Source organism: Rattus norvegicus, chromosome 6, assembly GCF_036323735.1.
Source record: "Rattus norvegicus strain BN/NHsdMcwi chromosome 6, GRCr8, whole genome shotgun sequence".
Classification (NCBI taxonomy): domain Eukaryota; kingdom Metazoa; phylum Chordata; class Mammalia; order Rodentia; family Muridae; genus Rattus; species Rattus norvegicus.
The window spans coordinates 90,677,237-90,692,617 of record NC_086024.1 but is presented as its reverse complement, the minus strand read 5'-3'; the positions used below and the strand labels follow the sequence as shown (position 1 = coordinate 90,692,617).

General features: G+C 36.2%; 1 protein-coding gene across 5 annotated transcripts in view; it reads left to right on the top strand.

Moving 5' to 3' along the window:
• Positions 1 to 15,381, top strand: part of Mdga2 (MAM domain containing glycosylphosphatidylinositol anchor 2) — an 864,098-nt gene that overhangs the window by 654,167 nt on the left and 194,550 nt on the right. For all 5 annotated transcript variants that reach the window (XR_001838168.3, XR_001838167.3, XM_008764688.4 and 2 more), the window contains 1 exon segment: positions 8,991 to 9,284. Coding sequence is in view for 3 of the 5 variants with exons in the window: in XM_008764688.4 (XP_008762910.2) it covers positions 8,991 to 9,284 (294 nt within the window). In the remaining 2 variants the exon portion in view is untranslated.

The window sequence follows — 15,381 nt, the reverse complement described above, 5'->3', positions numbered from 1 at the left end:
CTTATATCAAAAATCATTTGTAAACAACCAGATATGATGTCTAACAGGAAGGATATATTAGTGAGTCTACATGTAAGTGAGGAGATTTTATCATATCTAAGTATTTTTACCCCAAATAAATGAATAGCTTTCAGATATCCCTTACTATATTCCAACACATAAGTATTCACCATATTTAAATTACTGTTGTAAAAAAATGATGTCAGGACTTAAGCTAGAGTTATTTTGAATTTGAAGAGAATTTTCTCATTTGTTTTGTAGCATATGATCTCATCCACAGTGGCAACTAAACACATATTCTTCTAACTTTGGATCATTACAGGACTTTTCAAAATCTTAACGATTTTTAAAATATTCAGTGAAATGAGTAGTCATCAGAATTTTCCAATATGATGACATAACTGTTTTAAAGAAGAAAGCATGATGATGCATGAATTTCTTTGTTAAATGGAAAAAGAACAAGCGGGTTGAAGTGTGTGTGCAGATGATGACACTTAGCATCTTCTTTCTGTTATCCCACAGCCATCATAAAATGCCATTACTAATGCCATAGTTACAATTATTGCAATGACAAAATATTTAGTTCTATTTCTCCCCCTATATATACATACATATAGGTGTGTGTGTCAAGTGAATATATGTATATATGGTATATATTTCATAAGGTATATATATTTCTTTAAAAAGTCTTTCTTATTTTTATTTTTATATTTTACTATCGATTATACATTCTACTCAAAGAATATAAGCATCCAATATAAACTATTTTTCCTAAAACTTTGCGTGTAACTGAATTAATGCCATATTCATTCATTATAGGAGTCTTTCAAATATGAGTCTAGTTATTCCAGTGTAGAAAATTCTATTTGATGCATTTTAAAAATAAAGTATACCATTTCATCTTCACATTCCTTTTCAAGTTGAACACCAGCAAATAAGCCAATAAGCATATCTTGATTTCCGGTTCATGATATTATTATTTACTTCAAATGGACCTACACGTTTTGAATAATGACATTTTCCCAGTGAACACTAATGAGTTAATGCTCTGTTTGCTCCCAGAACGATATCAAAACATTTTCCCTTTTTTTCAGTATTTATTTACAGTCTGTGCGACAATGAGAAAGTTGTCATAAAACCAATTTGTTCAAATTACCTTTTTTTAAATGTCTGAAATGAAAAAAATAGATCTTTTAACAGGACTTTTCTAAATCTTTTGTCTGTAGAAACTCCCACTGCAGTATTTCGGTATGGACTGTGTCAGAAAATATACCTGTATTTTTATTTTCAGGAATTTGTTTTTTATCACAAGGTACAGGCATATCAGATTGTTGTCTTGTATTTGCTACACTCTTATTAAGGAACAATAAATAGTAAAATTCATATAAACCATCTTAAACATCCAGAATGCAATTAATTCTGTGCCTTTAAGCTGCATCTCCTTTGATTTGCAATCAATTTGGAGCTTTCCCATTAGTATTATTAAATGAAAGGTGACAGAAAAATAATATGGGGATCATTTTTTAAAACTCACCAAATGACAATACCTGTATCATAAATCTACCCAAACTTTATTCATTTCTTTTACAAGCTTTACTTATTTGAGTTACTAACTCCAAATTCAGTTTATTTTACTGTCTGTTGCGTTTTTAAGGTGCCCGTGCCTCGTGTCAGTGTATTTCTGCTGTATTTTAGTCAGGCTTTGTGACTCTGCTGACCTTTTCCCTTCTTCCTTAATCGGCTATTTCATGTGCTGTCAGTCTAGGCAGCAGAGCCAGTCACCGCATTTTACTAACAACAACATCAAAGCCAGTGTCGGCAAAACCCTGACTGTCCTGTTCCCCAAATATGAAGAACATACTCAGTAGAACTCCAAGAACAGGGAAGAGGGGTGAATGATACTCCCATAGGCAAGAAGAATGGATTTCGGGGCAGTAAAATAGGACAACAGAAGTTGAAAATAGTAACACCTGAGGTAAGGGAGAGGGCTCAATGTAAAAATGCTGGTATGTGTGGGTAAAGGTGCAGTAAGTGTGGGTAATAGAATTTGGATGCCCATAATCTATATAAATACAGGGTATGTGGGTTAACAGCTCTGGATTCTGGTCAGAGTCTGCCTTGATATAAAGGGTAGAGAAAGATTAAGAAAGACCTCTCAGGTCTACCCACATACGTACATACACACACATACACACACGCACACACACACACACACACATGCACACACACACACACTCATGTAAACATGTGCTACACACATGCATGCATGTGTACATACACTTGTACTCTTACCAAAATATAAACTCAGGCACACGCAAACACATATGCACAGACATTGCCCGCACATCTACATGGAGAAAAAAGTAATAACATTTGAACTGAGTTTCAACATGGAGGGTAAGCAAGAGTGCTAGAAAACCCCAGGAACCCCATACGTTTAAACAGTGGAAAATAAATTAGTAATAATTGCTTGCTCAAGAGTGTCAGGCTTAACTGGTCAGTGAAACCTGAAGAACATAACATATTACTGTCATTCAGAGCACCATTTTGAGAGTGATTCATTTGTAGCACCAAAAATATGCTTTTCATTGAATGATATTTTAATATAGATTGTTTTAATAGTTTACATTTTTACGGGCTTTTTGAAACCTTGAAACCTTTGCTAATATGTTTCACAAACACTGGAGGGAAGTAAAAGTTGAAGCAAAATATATGAGGAAAAGCTGACGGTACTACTGTATTTAACCAAAAGCACTGTTCTGGTAATGCTGATGCCCCTATAGACATTTGTGTTACTCCTGTGTTTCCCTCTAGTATGTCTCTCTTCCCGCCCCAATCACTGCCCGGTAGCTCACTGTCACAATGTATTTGCTAGGAATAAACTATTTTTCTGCGTTCCATTATGTATAAGATTGTTTCCTAGATGCTGACAATATAACAATGAAGTCTGTGAGTTCAGGAAGCTCTTGTTTTCATTTTGACATGTAGAATATGCTGTTATAAGTTACATATGGACAACAAAACACTGTTGTGAAACAAACGATGAGCTGTCATTTCATGTAGAAACCGAGGAGGTAGGAGACTAAAATCGGTCTGGATGAAATAGTTCCTACAGCAAGCATCATATCCCACCTAACAATAGCAGCTGCAGGTATTCATACTGCTCACCAACATTCTGTTCCTTTTCAATAATGCTAGTTTCTCTATAGCTATAGGTAAATGCCACCATCATTTAAAAGCCTTTATCATGTCGCACTATGGCTTTTCCATGACTGAGCAAATCCATCATGCTGTTTTCAGACTTTCTTAAAACAGTGTGCTGATGAGAAACCTTACAGGGTATTGGATTTCAGAGTAATCAGAACAAAAGGTGGTAGTGGTGGAAAAGCTAATGACGGGACAGAAGAGAACTGGAAGAGTGAGATACCAGTGGCAAAGCGACTACATATGATACCATCACAAAAAAGCAAATGATGATGTTCCTGAGACATCTGCTAGTGGATCTAAAATAATAAGTGTGGAAGACAATTTTAATAATATCTGATATATATATATATATATTGCACATAAACATAAGCACATATAAGGATTAGATAGCATTTGGAAGGAGTAGGCAAGAGGACATGAGAAAACTAGAAAAACTACTATTTTAATTAGCAAATGGCATATGTCGGTGATTAACTATTCATTCAAGAAAGGATTGGTATTTGAATTTGGAGATTTGGAAAACTTGGAATATAAAATAGATTGCAGTCGTGGACCAAATGGATTTGGAAAAGATAAGAATCACCCCTGTAATCCTGTGAATCAGGGGAAAGTCCATAGGTGTAATCATAATCTGCCGTGGAAAAGAAGTGATAATTCAGAGGTTAGTGGTTACGATATAGAAACTGTAGTCTAAGCAGAATGAGAGAACCTTATAGAACATTTGGAAATTGTGATTTTTTTCATCTTTATTAAATTGGGTATTTCTTATTTGCATTTCAAATGTTATTCCCTTAACCAGTTTCCAGGCCAACATCCCACTAACCCCTCCCCCTCCCCTTCTCTATGGGTGTTCCCCAACCCATCCTCCCCTTGTTACCACCCTCTCCCCAACAAACCCGTTCAATGGGGGTTCATTCTTGTCAGGACCAAGGGGTTCCCCTTCCACCGGTGCCCTTACTAAGCTATTCATTGCTACCTATGCAGTTGGAGCCCAGGGTCAGTCCATGTATAGTCTTTAGGTAGTGGCTTAGTCCCTGGAGCTCTGGTTGGTTGGCATTGTTGCTCATATGGGGTCTCAAAGCCCTTCAAGCTCTTTCAGTCCTTTCTCTGATTCCTTCAACTGGGGTTCTGTTCTCAGTTCAGTGGTTTGCTGCTGGCATTCGCCTATGCATTTGCCATATTCTGGCTGTATCTCTCAGGAGAGATCTACATCCACTTCCTGTCAGACTGCATTTCTTTGCTTCATCAATTGTATCTAGTTTGGTGGCTGTGTATGTATGGGCCACATGTGAGGCAGGCTCTGAATTGGCGTTCCTTCAGTCTCTTTTCTAAACTTTGCCTCCCTATTCCCTGTCAAGGGTACTCTTGTTCCCCTTTTAAAGAAGGAGTGAGCCATCCGCATTTTGGTCATCCTTCTTGAGTTTCATGTGTTCTGTACATCTTGGGTAATTTGATCATTTGAGCTAATATCCACTTATCAATGAGTGCAAACCATGTGTGTTTTTCTGTGGTTGGGTTACCTCACTCAGGAAAATATTTTCCAATTCCATTCATTTGTCTGTGAATTTCATAAAGTCATTGTTTTTGATAGCTGGGTAGTATTTCATTGTGTAGATGTACCATATTTCCTGTATCCATTCCTCTGTTGAAGGCCATCTGGGTTCTTTCCAGCTTCTGGCTATCATAAATAAGGCTGCTATGAACATAGTGGAGAATGTGTCTTTGTTGTATGTTGGGGCATCTTTTGGGTATATGCCCAGGAGTTATATAGCTGGGTCCTCAGGTAGTTCAATGTCCAATTTTCTGAGATATCGGCAGATTGTTTTCCAGAATGGTTGTACTTGTCTGCAATCCCACCAACAATGGAGGAGTGTTTGTCTTTCTCAACATCCTCGCCAGCATCAGCTGTCACCAGAGTTTTTGTTCTTAGCCCTTCTGACTGGTGTGAAGTGGAATCTCAGGGTTGTTTTGATTTGCATTTCCCTTATGACTAAAGATGTTGAACATTTCTTTAGGTGCTTCTCACCCATTTTATATTCCTCACCTGTGAATTCTTTGTTTCGCTCTGAACCCGATTTTTAATAGGGTTATTTGTCCCCCTGCAGTCTAACTTTCTGACTCTTTGTATATTTTGGATATAAGCCCTCTATCAGTTGTAGGATTGGTAAAGATCTTTTCCCAATCTGTTGGTTGCCGTTTTGTCCTAACCACAGTGTCCTTTGCCTTACAGAAGCTTTGCAGTTTTATGAGATCCCATTTGTCGATTCTTGATCTTAGAGCATAAGCCATTGTTGTTTTGTTCAGAAAATTTTCTCCAGTGCCCATGTGTTTGAGATTCTTCCCCAATTTTTCTTCTATTAGTTTGAGTGTATCTGGTTTGATGTGGAGGTCCTTGATCCACTTGGACTTAAGCGTTGTACATGGGGATAAGAATGGATCGATCTGCATTCTTCTACATGTTGACCTCCAATTGAACCAGCACCATTTGCTGAAAATGCTGTCTTTTTTCCATTTGATGGTTTTGGCTCCTTTGTCAAAATTTAAGTGCCCATAGGTGTGTGGGTTCATTTCTGGGTCTTCAATTCTGTTCCATTGGTCTATCTGTCTGTCTCTGTACCAATACCATGCAGTTTTTATCACTATTGCTCTGTAATACTGCTTGAGTTCAGGGATAGTGATTCCCCCTGAAGTCCTTTATTGTTGAGGATAGTTTTAGCTATCCTGGGTTTTTTGTTATTCCAGATGAATTTGCAAATTGTTCTGTCTAACTCTATGAAGAATTAGATTGGAATTTTGATGGGGATTGCATTGAATCTGTAGATCGCTTTTGGTAAAACAGCCATTTTTACTATTTAATCCTGCCAATCCTTGAGCATGGGAGATCTCCATCTTCTGAGGTCTTCTTCAATTTCTTTCTTTAGAAGCTTGAAGTTCTTATCATACAGATCTTTCACTTGCTTGGTTAAAGTCACACCGAGGTATTTTATATTATTTGGGACTATTATGAAGGGTGTCATTTCCCTAATTTCTTTCTCAGCTTGTTTGTCTTTTGTGTAGAGGAAGGCTACTGATTTATTTGAGTTAATTTTATACCCAGCCACTTTGGTTAAGGTGTTTATCAGGTTTAGTAGTTCTCTGGTGGAACTTTTGGGATCACTTAAATATACTATTATCATATCATCTGCAAATAGTGATATTTGACTTCTTCCTTTCCAATCTGTATCCTTTTGATCTCCTTTTGTTGTCTGACTGCTCTGACTAGGACTTCGAGAACTATATTGAATAAGTAGGGAGAGATTGGGCAGTCTTGTCTAGTCCCTGGTTTTAATGAGATTGCTTCCAGTTTCTCTCCATTTAGTTTAATGTTAATAGATTTTGATCTTTATTTTGTAATGTTTGGCCAACAGAGCTGTTAACAAAGGTTTTCTCTGATTCAAGACTTAAAGTCCTAAAGCCTATGTAGTGTGCACTCCTGTAAGGCCAGCACTTGGGAGGCCGTGGAAGTTTAGACTATGGAACCACATTTAGCATGGCATCAAGTATCAACAAAAGTAAACAGAACGTCTTACAGAAGAAAAGGATAATAAAGTGTTCTTTAATGCATTTTTGTTGCTTAGTAAAACTCAAAGTAATATATAAAAAGATCTATTTTTAAGCTGTTCAAACTAAAACTGAATTCTGTTTCACTAACTTTAATTACACAAGCTTAAATGTTTTAAATAAATAAACAATGTACAAAGAAATAATTTAAAATACTCTTTTAAATTACATCGTTTTTTCATTTAATTCAGAGGTTAATTGAAGCTTTAATACGTACTTGTAATGATATATCTTACAATAAATTTGACCATATTCCAAATATTCTAATAGAGGATGATTAGATTAAAATAGTAAAGTATAAGACTAAAAATTTTGTGAACTATCCATCATAAAGTCTCTCATATTTCTTGCCTCTTGTCGAAGACCAGGGCGTTTAAAGCAGTCCTGTTCATGACCCTTTCGAGCCAGGAGGTATGGGAGCAAGACAGGGAGTCCACTGCTCACGTGTAGAGGTTATGACTTTTCACACCAGCTTTCATTTCCCATAAAATTGGCAGTGTCTTCATTTTTGATCAAATTGATGTATTTGACTTCCTTAAATTTGGTGTTCTCATTGGATACATTTTAATATTAAATATTTATTACTTAGGATTATTAAAAGAGTTTAGTAAAATGTAAAATCTTTAACTCCTTGGCATGTAGTAGGAAATTCATCATATTTATTAAATATCAAGATCATTTTTGTTATTCTATTTCATTTATTCTCACAAATATTATGCACTCAATTGGTTATTTTGTTAAAATACACTTCTTCGAACTGCATGACATTTTTGTGGTTTGCTTACGAAAAGGCAAATTATTTAACTAAATCATTAATATCTTCAAAAGAAATAATTTAGTAAATTGTGTAATAATTGCTTTTTTTCTAAGTGTATCCATTTTTTACCATAAATTTTGTTAATAGCAGTTCCCGCAACAGGATGGTGGTTAATGCTCTAATGTATATTATAAAACTCATTTTTCTTAACATGGTGTAAAGAAAGGAGTCAAATTAAAAAGTCCATGTGACACATTTGAATGCCAAAGTGATTCTGGTATCACTTTGATTTGAATTAATGTTTCTAAATGTTATAGAATCTCCATTCCAACATTAGTTTTAAAGTAATTTGAACCTGTTTGTTTTGCTGCCTTGGAACTGGAGTACAGTAAGACGAGTAATGTCTAATGGGAAAATAAATTTTCCATGAACCTCCAATGCTTCTGTAGCTTCAAAATCATTAGTTAAAAATAAGTGATTTGTGTCCCCATTTATTCTTATCACTAATATTATCTTAAGCTTATGTCTGTGGACTGACCCTTTCGCTGCATAGACCCATTTGAGTTAATTCAAATACAATTGTATAATTAAACCAACTTTGTTCACAGGATAGTGTTTGTTATACTGTTTGTAAAAATCATGGAGTGCTGTTTCTCTCACCACTTCATGTTTTTTACTAAAACCTAACAGGAGTATAGTTCAGACCAGAAAACTTAGCTCCAATAAAACCGTTCAAGTATCATCCCAAGGACATCCAGTAAAATAACAAAGAAATAATTTGCTTTAAAAATTAACACTGCTTATAATCACTGAAAATGTTTTGAATTTTTTTTCTTAAGAATATTTTGTGGGAAGAGTAGAAATATCTTGCCAAGTATCCATTTTGTTTCAAGGCACAAAAATTTGAAATCTCAAAAAATTTGAATCTCAAAAAAAAAAAAAATGGGAGACTGTAATGAACTCTTTGAATATGACATTGGTCAGCTATTCAATTAAACTCTCATCAGAGAGGAAATAGACCATTGTAGCATCCCCTTTTAACTTCTAATTCTATATCTCAGTTTCTTCTTTTTTCTACTCCTTCTCCCATGTATTGGGTTGTTGTGACGTACACGTAAGTAAAATGAAGTGATTTTGAAACTGCACTAAACTGAAATTTTTCTTATGGTGACCATTTGCCTTCAAATGCATTATTTGCTTATTGTGAAAATATTTATGGTCTTCAGTTGAGAATATACAATGAAAGTTGTAGGGTTACTTTAAGTGAGAACATCTTCCCTTATTTCTGTAATATCTATATTTTATGTCATCTGCATTGTCAAATTTCTTCAGTCAGAAGAAATTGTTTTCCTTATGATGTTCTGTGTCTGAATATATCTTACCAGTTTATACTAACCTTGAAAAATTTTCTTTTTCCCATTTCAAGTTCCACCCAATCTGACTGTTCCACAGGAAAAATCACCTTTGGTCACCAGAGAAGGGGACACAATAGAACTTCAGTGTCAAGTAACTGGGAAACCAAAACCAATCATCCTTTGGTCTAGAGCAGATAAAGAAGTTGCAATGCCTGATGGGACAATGCAAATGGAGAGTTATGATGGGACCCTCAGGATTGTGAACGTGTCAAGGGAAATGTCTGGGATGTACAGATGCCAGACCAGTCAGTACAATGGATTCAACGTGAAGCCCAGAGAAGCCTTGGTGCAGCTCATCGTGCAGTGTGAGTAAATTCCCTTTCCCTTGGTTTCTGTGTGGAGATAAAGATGATGCACTTCTGTATGAGTAAAAGACATGATTCTTAGCATTCAGTCAGTGTGAAATATTTCTGCACAACTGCTGACCAAATCAAAGGTCAGTTGCCATTTATCTGGTTATTCTTTTGCTATTTGAAAACAGCTATTTTCGTGTACATGTTATGATTATGATGATGTTTAGGGCTGGAGGTTCAACAACTGTAGTGGTTAAAAGTCATCCAAGTGCAAATTAAGCAAGGTGGAGGTGGGAGTAACTGCTGATTCAGGTTACAAAGCTCTCTAGTTCTCATAGTTCATGTCTCTTTTAAATACTTGCATGCCTGTGGACCAAATCATCCTTATATTTAAAGAATCCCTTTGCTTGAATGCGCATATCATTGAAATGGAACTTTCCCATGTATGAAGTTGGTGCAGTAGGCTGCATAATTATCTAGTAATAGAATTCATGAGGCTCTTATGTGATGAATTTCTGCCTATATTATCTAACAGATAAGTGTTTAATTATGAACTAAATAAGATCATTCTCCAACTGCTTCTATTGAAATCATGGCTGCCACATTTCTTACAAAAAAACTCTAGACACTGTTGGATTAATATTTACTCTTAAAAATAATTAAATCAATAAATTTAAAAATTGACAAAAACAGCAATATTGCCGGTGTTACATTGAGAAAACGGTAAAAATCAGCACAAGAATGTAAAATTTGATCTTATAATAGCAGATGATGAGAAGTATTGTACTGTTGTTTCTATGGTGACAGGAATGTGATTCAAAAAGATATCAATATGCATCATTAAGATTCAGATCTTTTGAGTGTAAGTATAAAGGTACAAGACACCATGATAGAGCAGGATGCCAGCTGTAAGCATTCCACTCTGAGTCCATTGTCCCCACCTTTTCAACTTTGAAAGCCAATACCAGCACTCTTCCCAAGTCCGTCAGGCATGTGACTGTGTCTTCCAAGAGTCTTTTTCCACATATTACTACTCCTTCTGAAGAATCTACTTATGTGTCTGAGACTTTTCCAAGCATAAGAAGCTGGTAACTTTCTAAATGCTCCTGTGAGAATCAGTTTGTGTTCTAGAAACATCATGCTGTCTCTGGACACATATTCCACGTCTACATAAGACTTGCTGCTCCAAAACTAAAAGCGAAGAGATTCTAATAATACTTCACTATAAACAAACATTTGAAGATTTTCACCATAAAAAGTATTGTTTTGACTAATTTTATAACTATAATACTTTAATTTTATTGATATAAATATAGAATACTATTCTACCATCCAAACACATGCATATACATGGGTATACTTGCAGGGTTTACTGCATCTTTTACTGAAAATTCCATAATTCTGCATAACTAAGTTATATTTATTTATATGTGCATGAGGGGTGGTATAGTCATGTGTGTGCATATGTACACGCAAGTAGGCAAACGCTAGTAAGCATCCATGTGGAAGCCAGAGGTTGATGTTGAGTGTCTTCTTTGGTCACTTTCCAAGTTATTTTTTAGACATGGTCACCAACTATCTAGAGTGGCTGACTAAGGGTGAGCCTGTTTGTAACAACCTGGCACTTGGGTCACAGGTGAACGCTAGACTTTTGCACAGATGCTTAGGATCCAGCCTTCAGTAAGTACTTCATTGAGGGAGCCATAGCCTTAACCCACAAACCGTTTTATGCTTTGTGTATTCCCAGCATAATTCATTATGTCATGGCTAAGTGGTGAAATTTACATCTATGTGGATACCAATTAACAAGTATATAAATATATATCGAAATATATAACCAAATACAATTATAGCTACACATGCTTCCTGGTTCTGGTTTCTTTTTGAAATTAAGATGTCAGAAGTATGTGAGGATTTGTTGATTAGGGTTTCACCTATGTACACGGTGAATCAGAGAGATCTACGTGCTTCTGCCTCTCAAGTTCTAAGATTAAAGGCTTGTAACTCCATACCTGGAAATGTAATTTAAATTCTTTGTTATTTTTTAAAGTATCATACCTCGCTATGGTCATCATTATAGCATTTCGTTCATACTATTCTCTTATTCATCCTTGTCCCTGTCCTCGCTGTCCCTATGTGTTGGTCCGTTCCTCCCCCCATTAGTGTCTTTCTAAACTCTTGTTGATGTACTCCACTATATTCTTTAAAAAAATGTCTTTCTCTCTTTCCATTGATTCCTTAGGATTGAAACATAAAAATGTAAATGAAAGTAAAATAAAAATAAAAGATACTATAACCTTCAGATGATGGAATTGCCTCCTTCTCTCCACTGTCTTCTGTTGCAGTTTTTGCATTTTCTGGGGAGGACTTTTAAACTTAGCGAATGGAACAAGTTGTTAGTTCAGCATCCTGACTTCTCTTTTGGAGAACATGGTCTCATGTGTCAGGTCCCATGTTCAATACCCCGCTTACTACTTAAGACTTTTTGCCTCAGGCTCTGAGGTAGTGTGTTTACCTGTATAAATAGATCAGTGGTTCCTGTGGGTCGTGACTCCTTTGGGGGGGTCACATATCAAATATTCTCCATATCAGATATTTACATTATGATTCACAACGGTAAGAAAATTACAGTTACGAAGTAGCAATACAAATAATTCATTCTTGAGGGTCACCATAACATGAGTAATGTATTAAAATGGTCATAGAATTAAAAAGGTGGAGAACCACTGAGCTATAGGAAAGTGATCACCACAATGGTATCATTGGTTGTTGTCATTTGCTTAGGCAGTGACAGGAATGGGCCCTGCCTTGATTCCTGCAACCCAATGAGTCTCTCTAGTGAGTCATTCTTCTCTGTTTTTAAAAATCATTTCTTTATTCTGTAACTAACGTATGGTAAACTGCAGTATTTGATTTGATGACTTCCACCACATATATACAACTGTTAACCCATTACCACAATAGAAATAATGTCTATCTCATTCCTATTCATTTCTGATGCCTTTTTGTTTTTATTGGCTTTTTTAAAATTGGATATTTGCTTTACTTATATTTCAATTGTTATCCCCTTTCTCGATTTCCCCTTTGGAGACCCCTTATCCTTTCCCCCTCCCCTGCCTCTATGAGAGGGTTCTCCCACCCACCGATCCACTCCCCCTATTTCCCCATCCTGGCTTTCCCCTACATGAAGGCATTGAGCCTTCACAGGGCCAAGAGTCTCTCCTCTCTTTGATGCCCAATAAGGCCATCCACTGCTATATATGTGGCTTGAGCCGTGAGTCCTTCCATGTGTACTCTTTGGTCGGTGGATTAGTCTCTGGGAGCTCTGGGGGGCAGAGTCTGATTGGTTGCTGTTCTTCCTATGGGGTTGCTGTTCTTCCTATGGGTATTCACCTACCTCAGTCTTTTATCTAACTCCTCCAATAGGAACACCATTCTCAGTTCAATGGTTGGCTGTGAGCACCTGCCTCTGTATTTGTCAGGCTTTTGCAGAGCCTCTCAGGAGACATCTATATCAGGCTCCTGTCAGCATGCACTTCTTGGCATCAGCAATAGTGTCTGGGTTTGGTGACTGTATGGGATGGATCTCCAGATGGGGCAGTTTCTGGATGACCTTTCCTTCAGTCTCATTCTTTTCCTATCCGGAGACTTTATAAGTGAAGGGACAGCATGATTCCTTATAAACAGAGCTATAGAAAGGTTTGAAGAGCTCTATCCTGCTAGACATGTTTCTTACTTTCTAGAATAATCTAAGCCATATCTCTTGGTCTTTTAAACATGACAGTTCTAGCACTGCCTCTCTGCCCCTGCCCCTGCCCCTGCCCCTGCCCCTGCCCCTGCCCCTGCTACTCTCTTTCCCTGTTCACACTAATTCTTCAATTCCCTTGAGTATGTTTATGTCTCATCCCATCTGGATGGACCTGGAGCCTTGAACTCTGAGTCAAACTAAGCATTCCTCCCTTACATTATTTTGCCAAGATATTTTATCACAGCAGGATGATGATTAGCTATGACAATTACCTCCCACAGAACCCTGTTGGGATTCTGTCTGTAGGGTTAATATGATCAGTACAGATGTGTATGTGAACTGAGCTGTTTTTACAATAAATACCAATGTCAACTGAAGTTGCTTATTTCACTAATGTTTCTTGATTCTTATGACCTTTAGTTTCCTAAAATAAATTAACTTTATAGATATAGAAAAGGCTGCATTAGAAGCATGAATGATGAGTTATGAGTTGGTTTTCAAATTCACATGCAAGGGTGGCAGGAAAACTCTACACTTGGTGCTGCACTACCTCCCAAGAGATCATCCATATAAATACTTTCTTGACTTTAGAAAACAATTTATCGCAATATATGTCTCATGGCACCTAGCTTCCTTTTTCTGGGTTTTACTTTTCTTATTTCCAGACAAGCGGAAATGTTTGCAGTTCCTGTTGGTATTTACATTATCAAACTGTATTGACAAATGACAAGAGCCCTGCATCTTACATAGAACAGAGTAGAGAATATGATTATCAGTATGATTCCCATTGTCTTAGCTTGTGACTTACGCAAAGTCTTAAGCTAAACGTCCATTTTATACTTGCAGTTTTCACCCAAATTCATACTTCTTAACTTAGTATGGCTACCATAACAAAAAAATTATAATCTGGTATCTTATACACAACATAAATTTCTTAAATTTCTGAAGCTGTGAATCCATGATCAAGTATAAAGTTCCTCTCTCTGCTTCATAGAGGGCACTAGCGGAGAGCACTATTTCTCTGGCAGCTGTTTTATAAGGACACTAATCTTACTCATGTGATAAGGTGCTGTCCAAAGCCCCTGTTTCCAGTCTCTTAAAACAACCATTAGATTTCAACCGATGATTTAGGTACAGAGACATGCATTCAGATTATAACATGCGTTTGTAACATTTAAAGATAAATACATCCCTACTGTACTCTTAACTCTCTTACATGTCAAAGAAATGTGTGTGCATATGCATGCACATGTGTGCTTGTATACACACACCTGTCGATCTCTGTGTGTCTGTGTTTGTGTCTGTGTGAGGAGTAGGATAGGTAGATATAGGCAGATATTCACCACCATTCAGAATTGAATTCAGGTCTTCACATAGCTTATAAATTTTAACAACATAGTACTTATACATATACATAGGTAATTTTTTTATTTACTAGTCAGTAATCAGGTTTTCCATGCCAGAGAAAAATTAAGCAATGGTTCCAAACTATGGTTCACCTCTATTTCCAAGCCTCTATCTCCAAAAATATTTATATTATGATTTACAACAGGAACAAAATTACAGTCATGGAGTAGCAATGAAAGTAATATTATGGTTGGGGATCACCACAACATGTATTAAGGGGTCACAGAAACAGTTGAGAATCACTGGGCTAGATACAAATTCTGTTTGATAAATGTTAATTTTCTCTTCTCATTTTAAAATACACTCTGCATGAAAGTAGGCTGCGGAGAGCTTTTTGTTTCCTTGGACGATATTAATACATTCAGTGTTCATTTTTCCTATTTTTAATGTTAATGGTTATTAACGAGAACTTAGCATTTATTATACAGCATTCCTGTGTTTGGATTAAATGACTATATTAGCTCTTTCATTGTTTTCAGTAGTTATTAGAAGCATTAATCAACTGAACCCTGAGGCAGTGTTAATATTTTGAAAATATTAATATTTATATTTCCTCCCAGACTTCCCACTGCCTCTTCCTTGTCACTAAGACCTTTAATTTATAAAAAGAGAAACATTTGAGCTTCTAAGATACTATTCCATTTAAACTCTGTATATTTAATTTGTGGAAATATTATCTCAGCACCACAAATCCTGTATGTAAATATGCATATCTTCCTTAACTCATTTATGTATTTCCTTTACTCCTAAGTATTTGAAAATATAACTTCCTGTGCATACAAATTACATTTCCAGGAAATTTTTTGAATGAATTTACTCTAGCTAAACTGGCCTTGGATTCCCAACCATTCTCCGGTTTAGGTTTCTTTATTCTTCCGGAGAATAGAACATCATTGAAAATCATGTAAGAGATAAATGAATACCTTGGAAACTGTCCAAGAAAACATTAAGAGA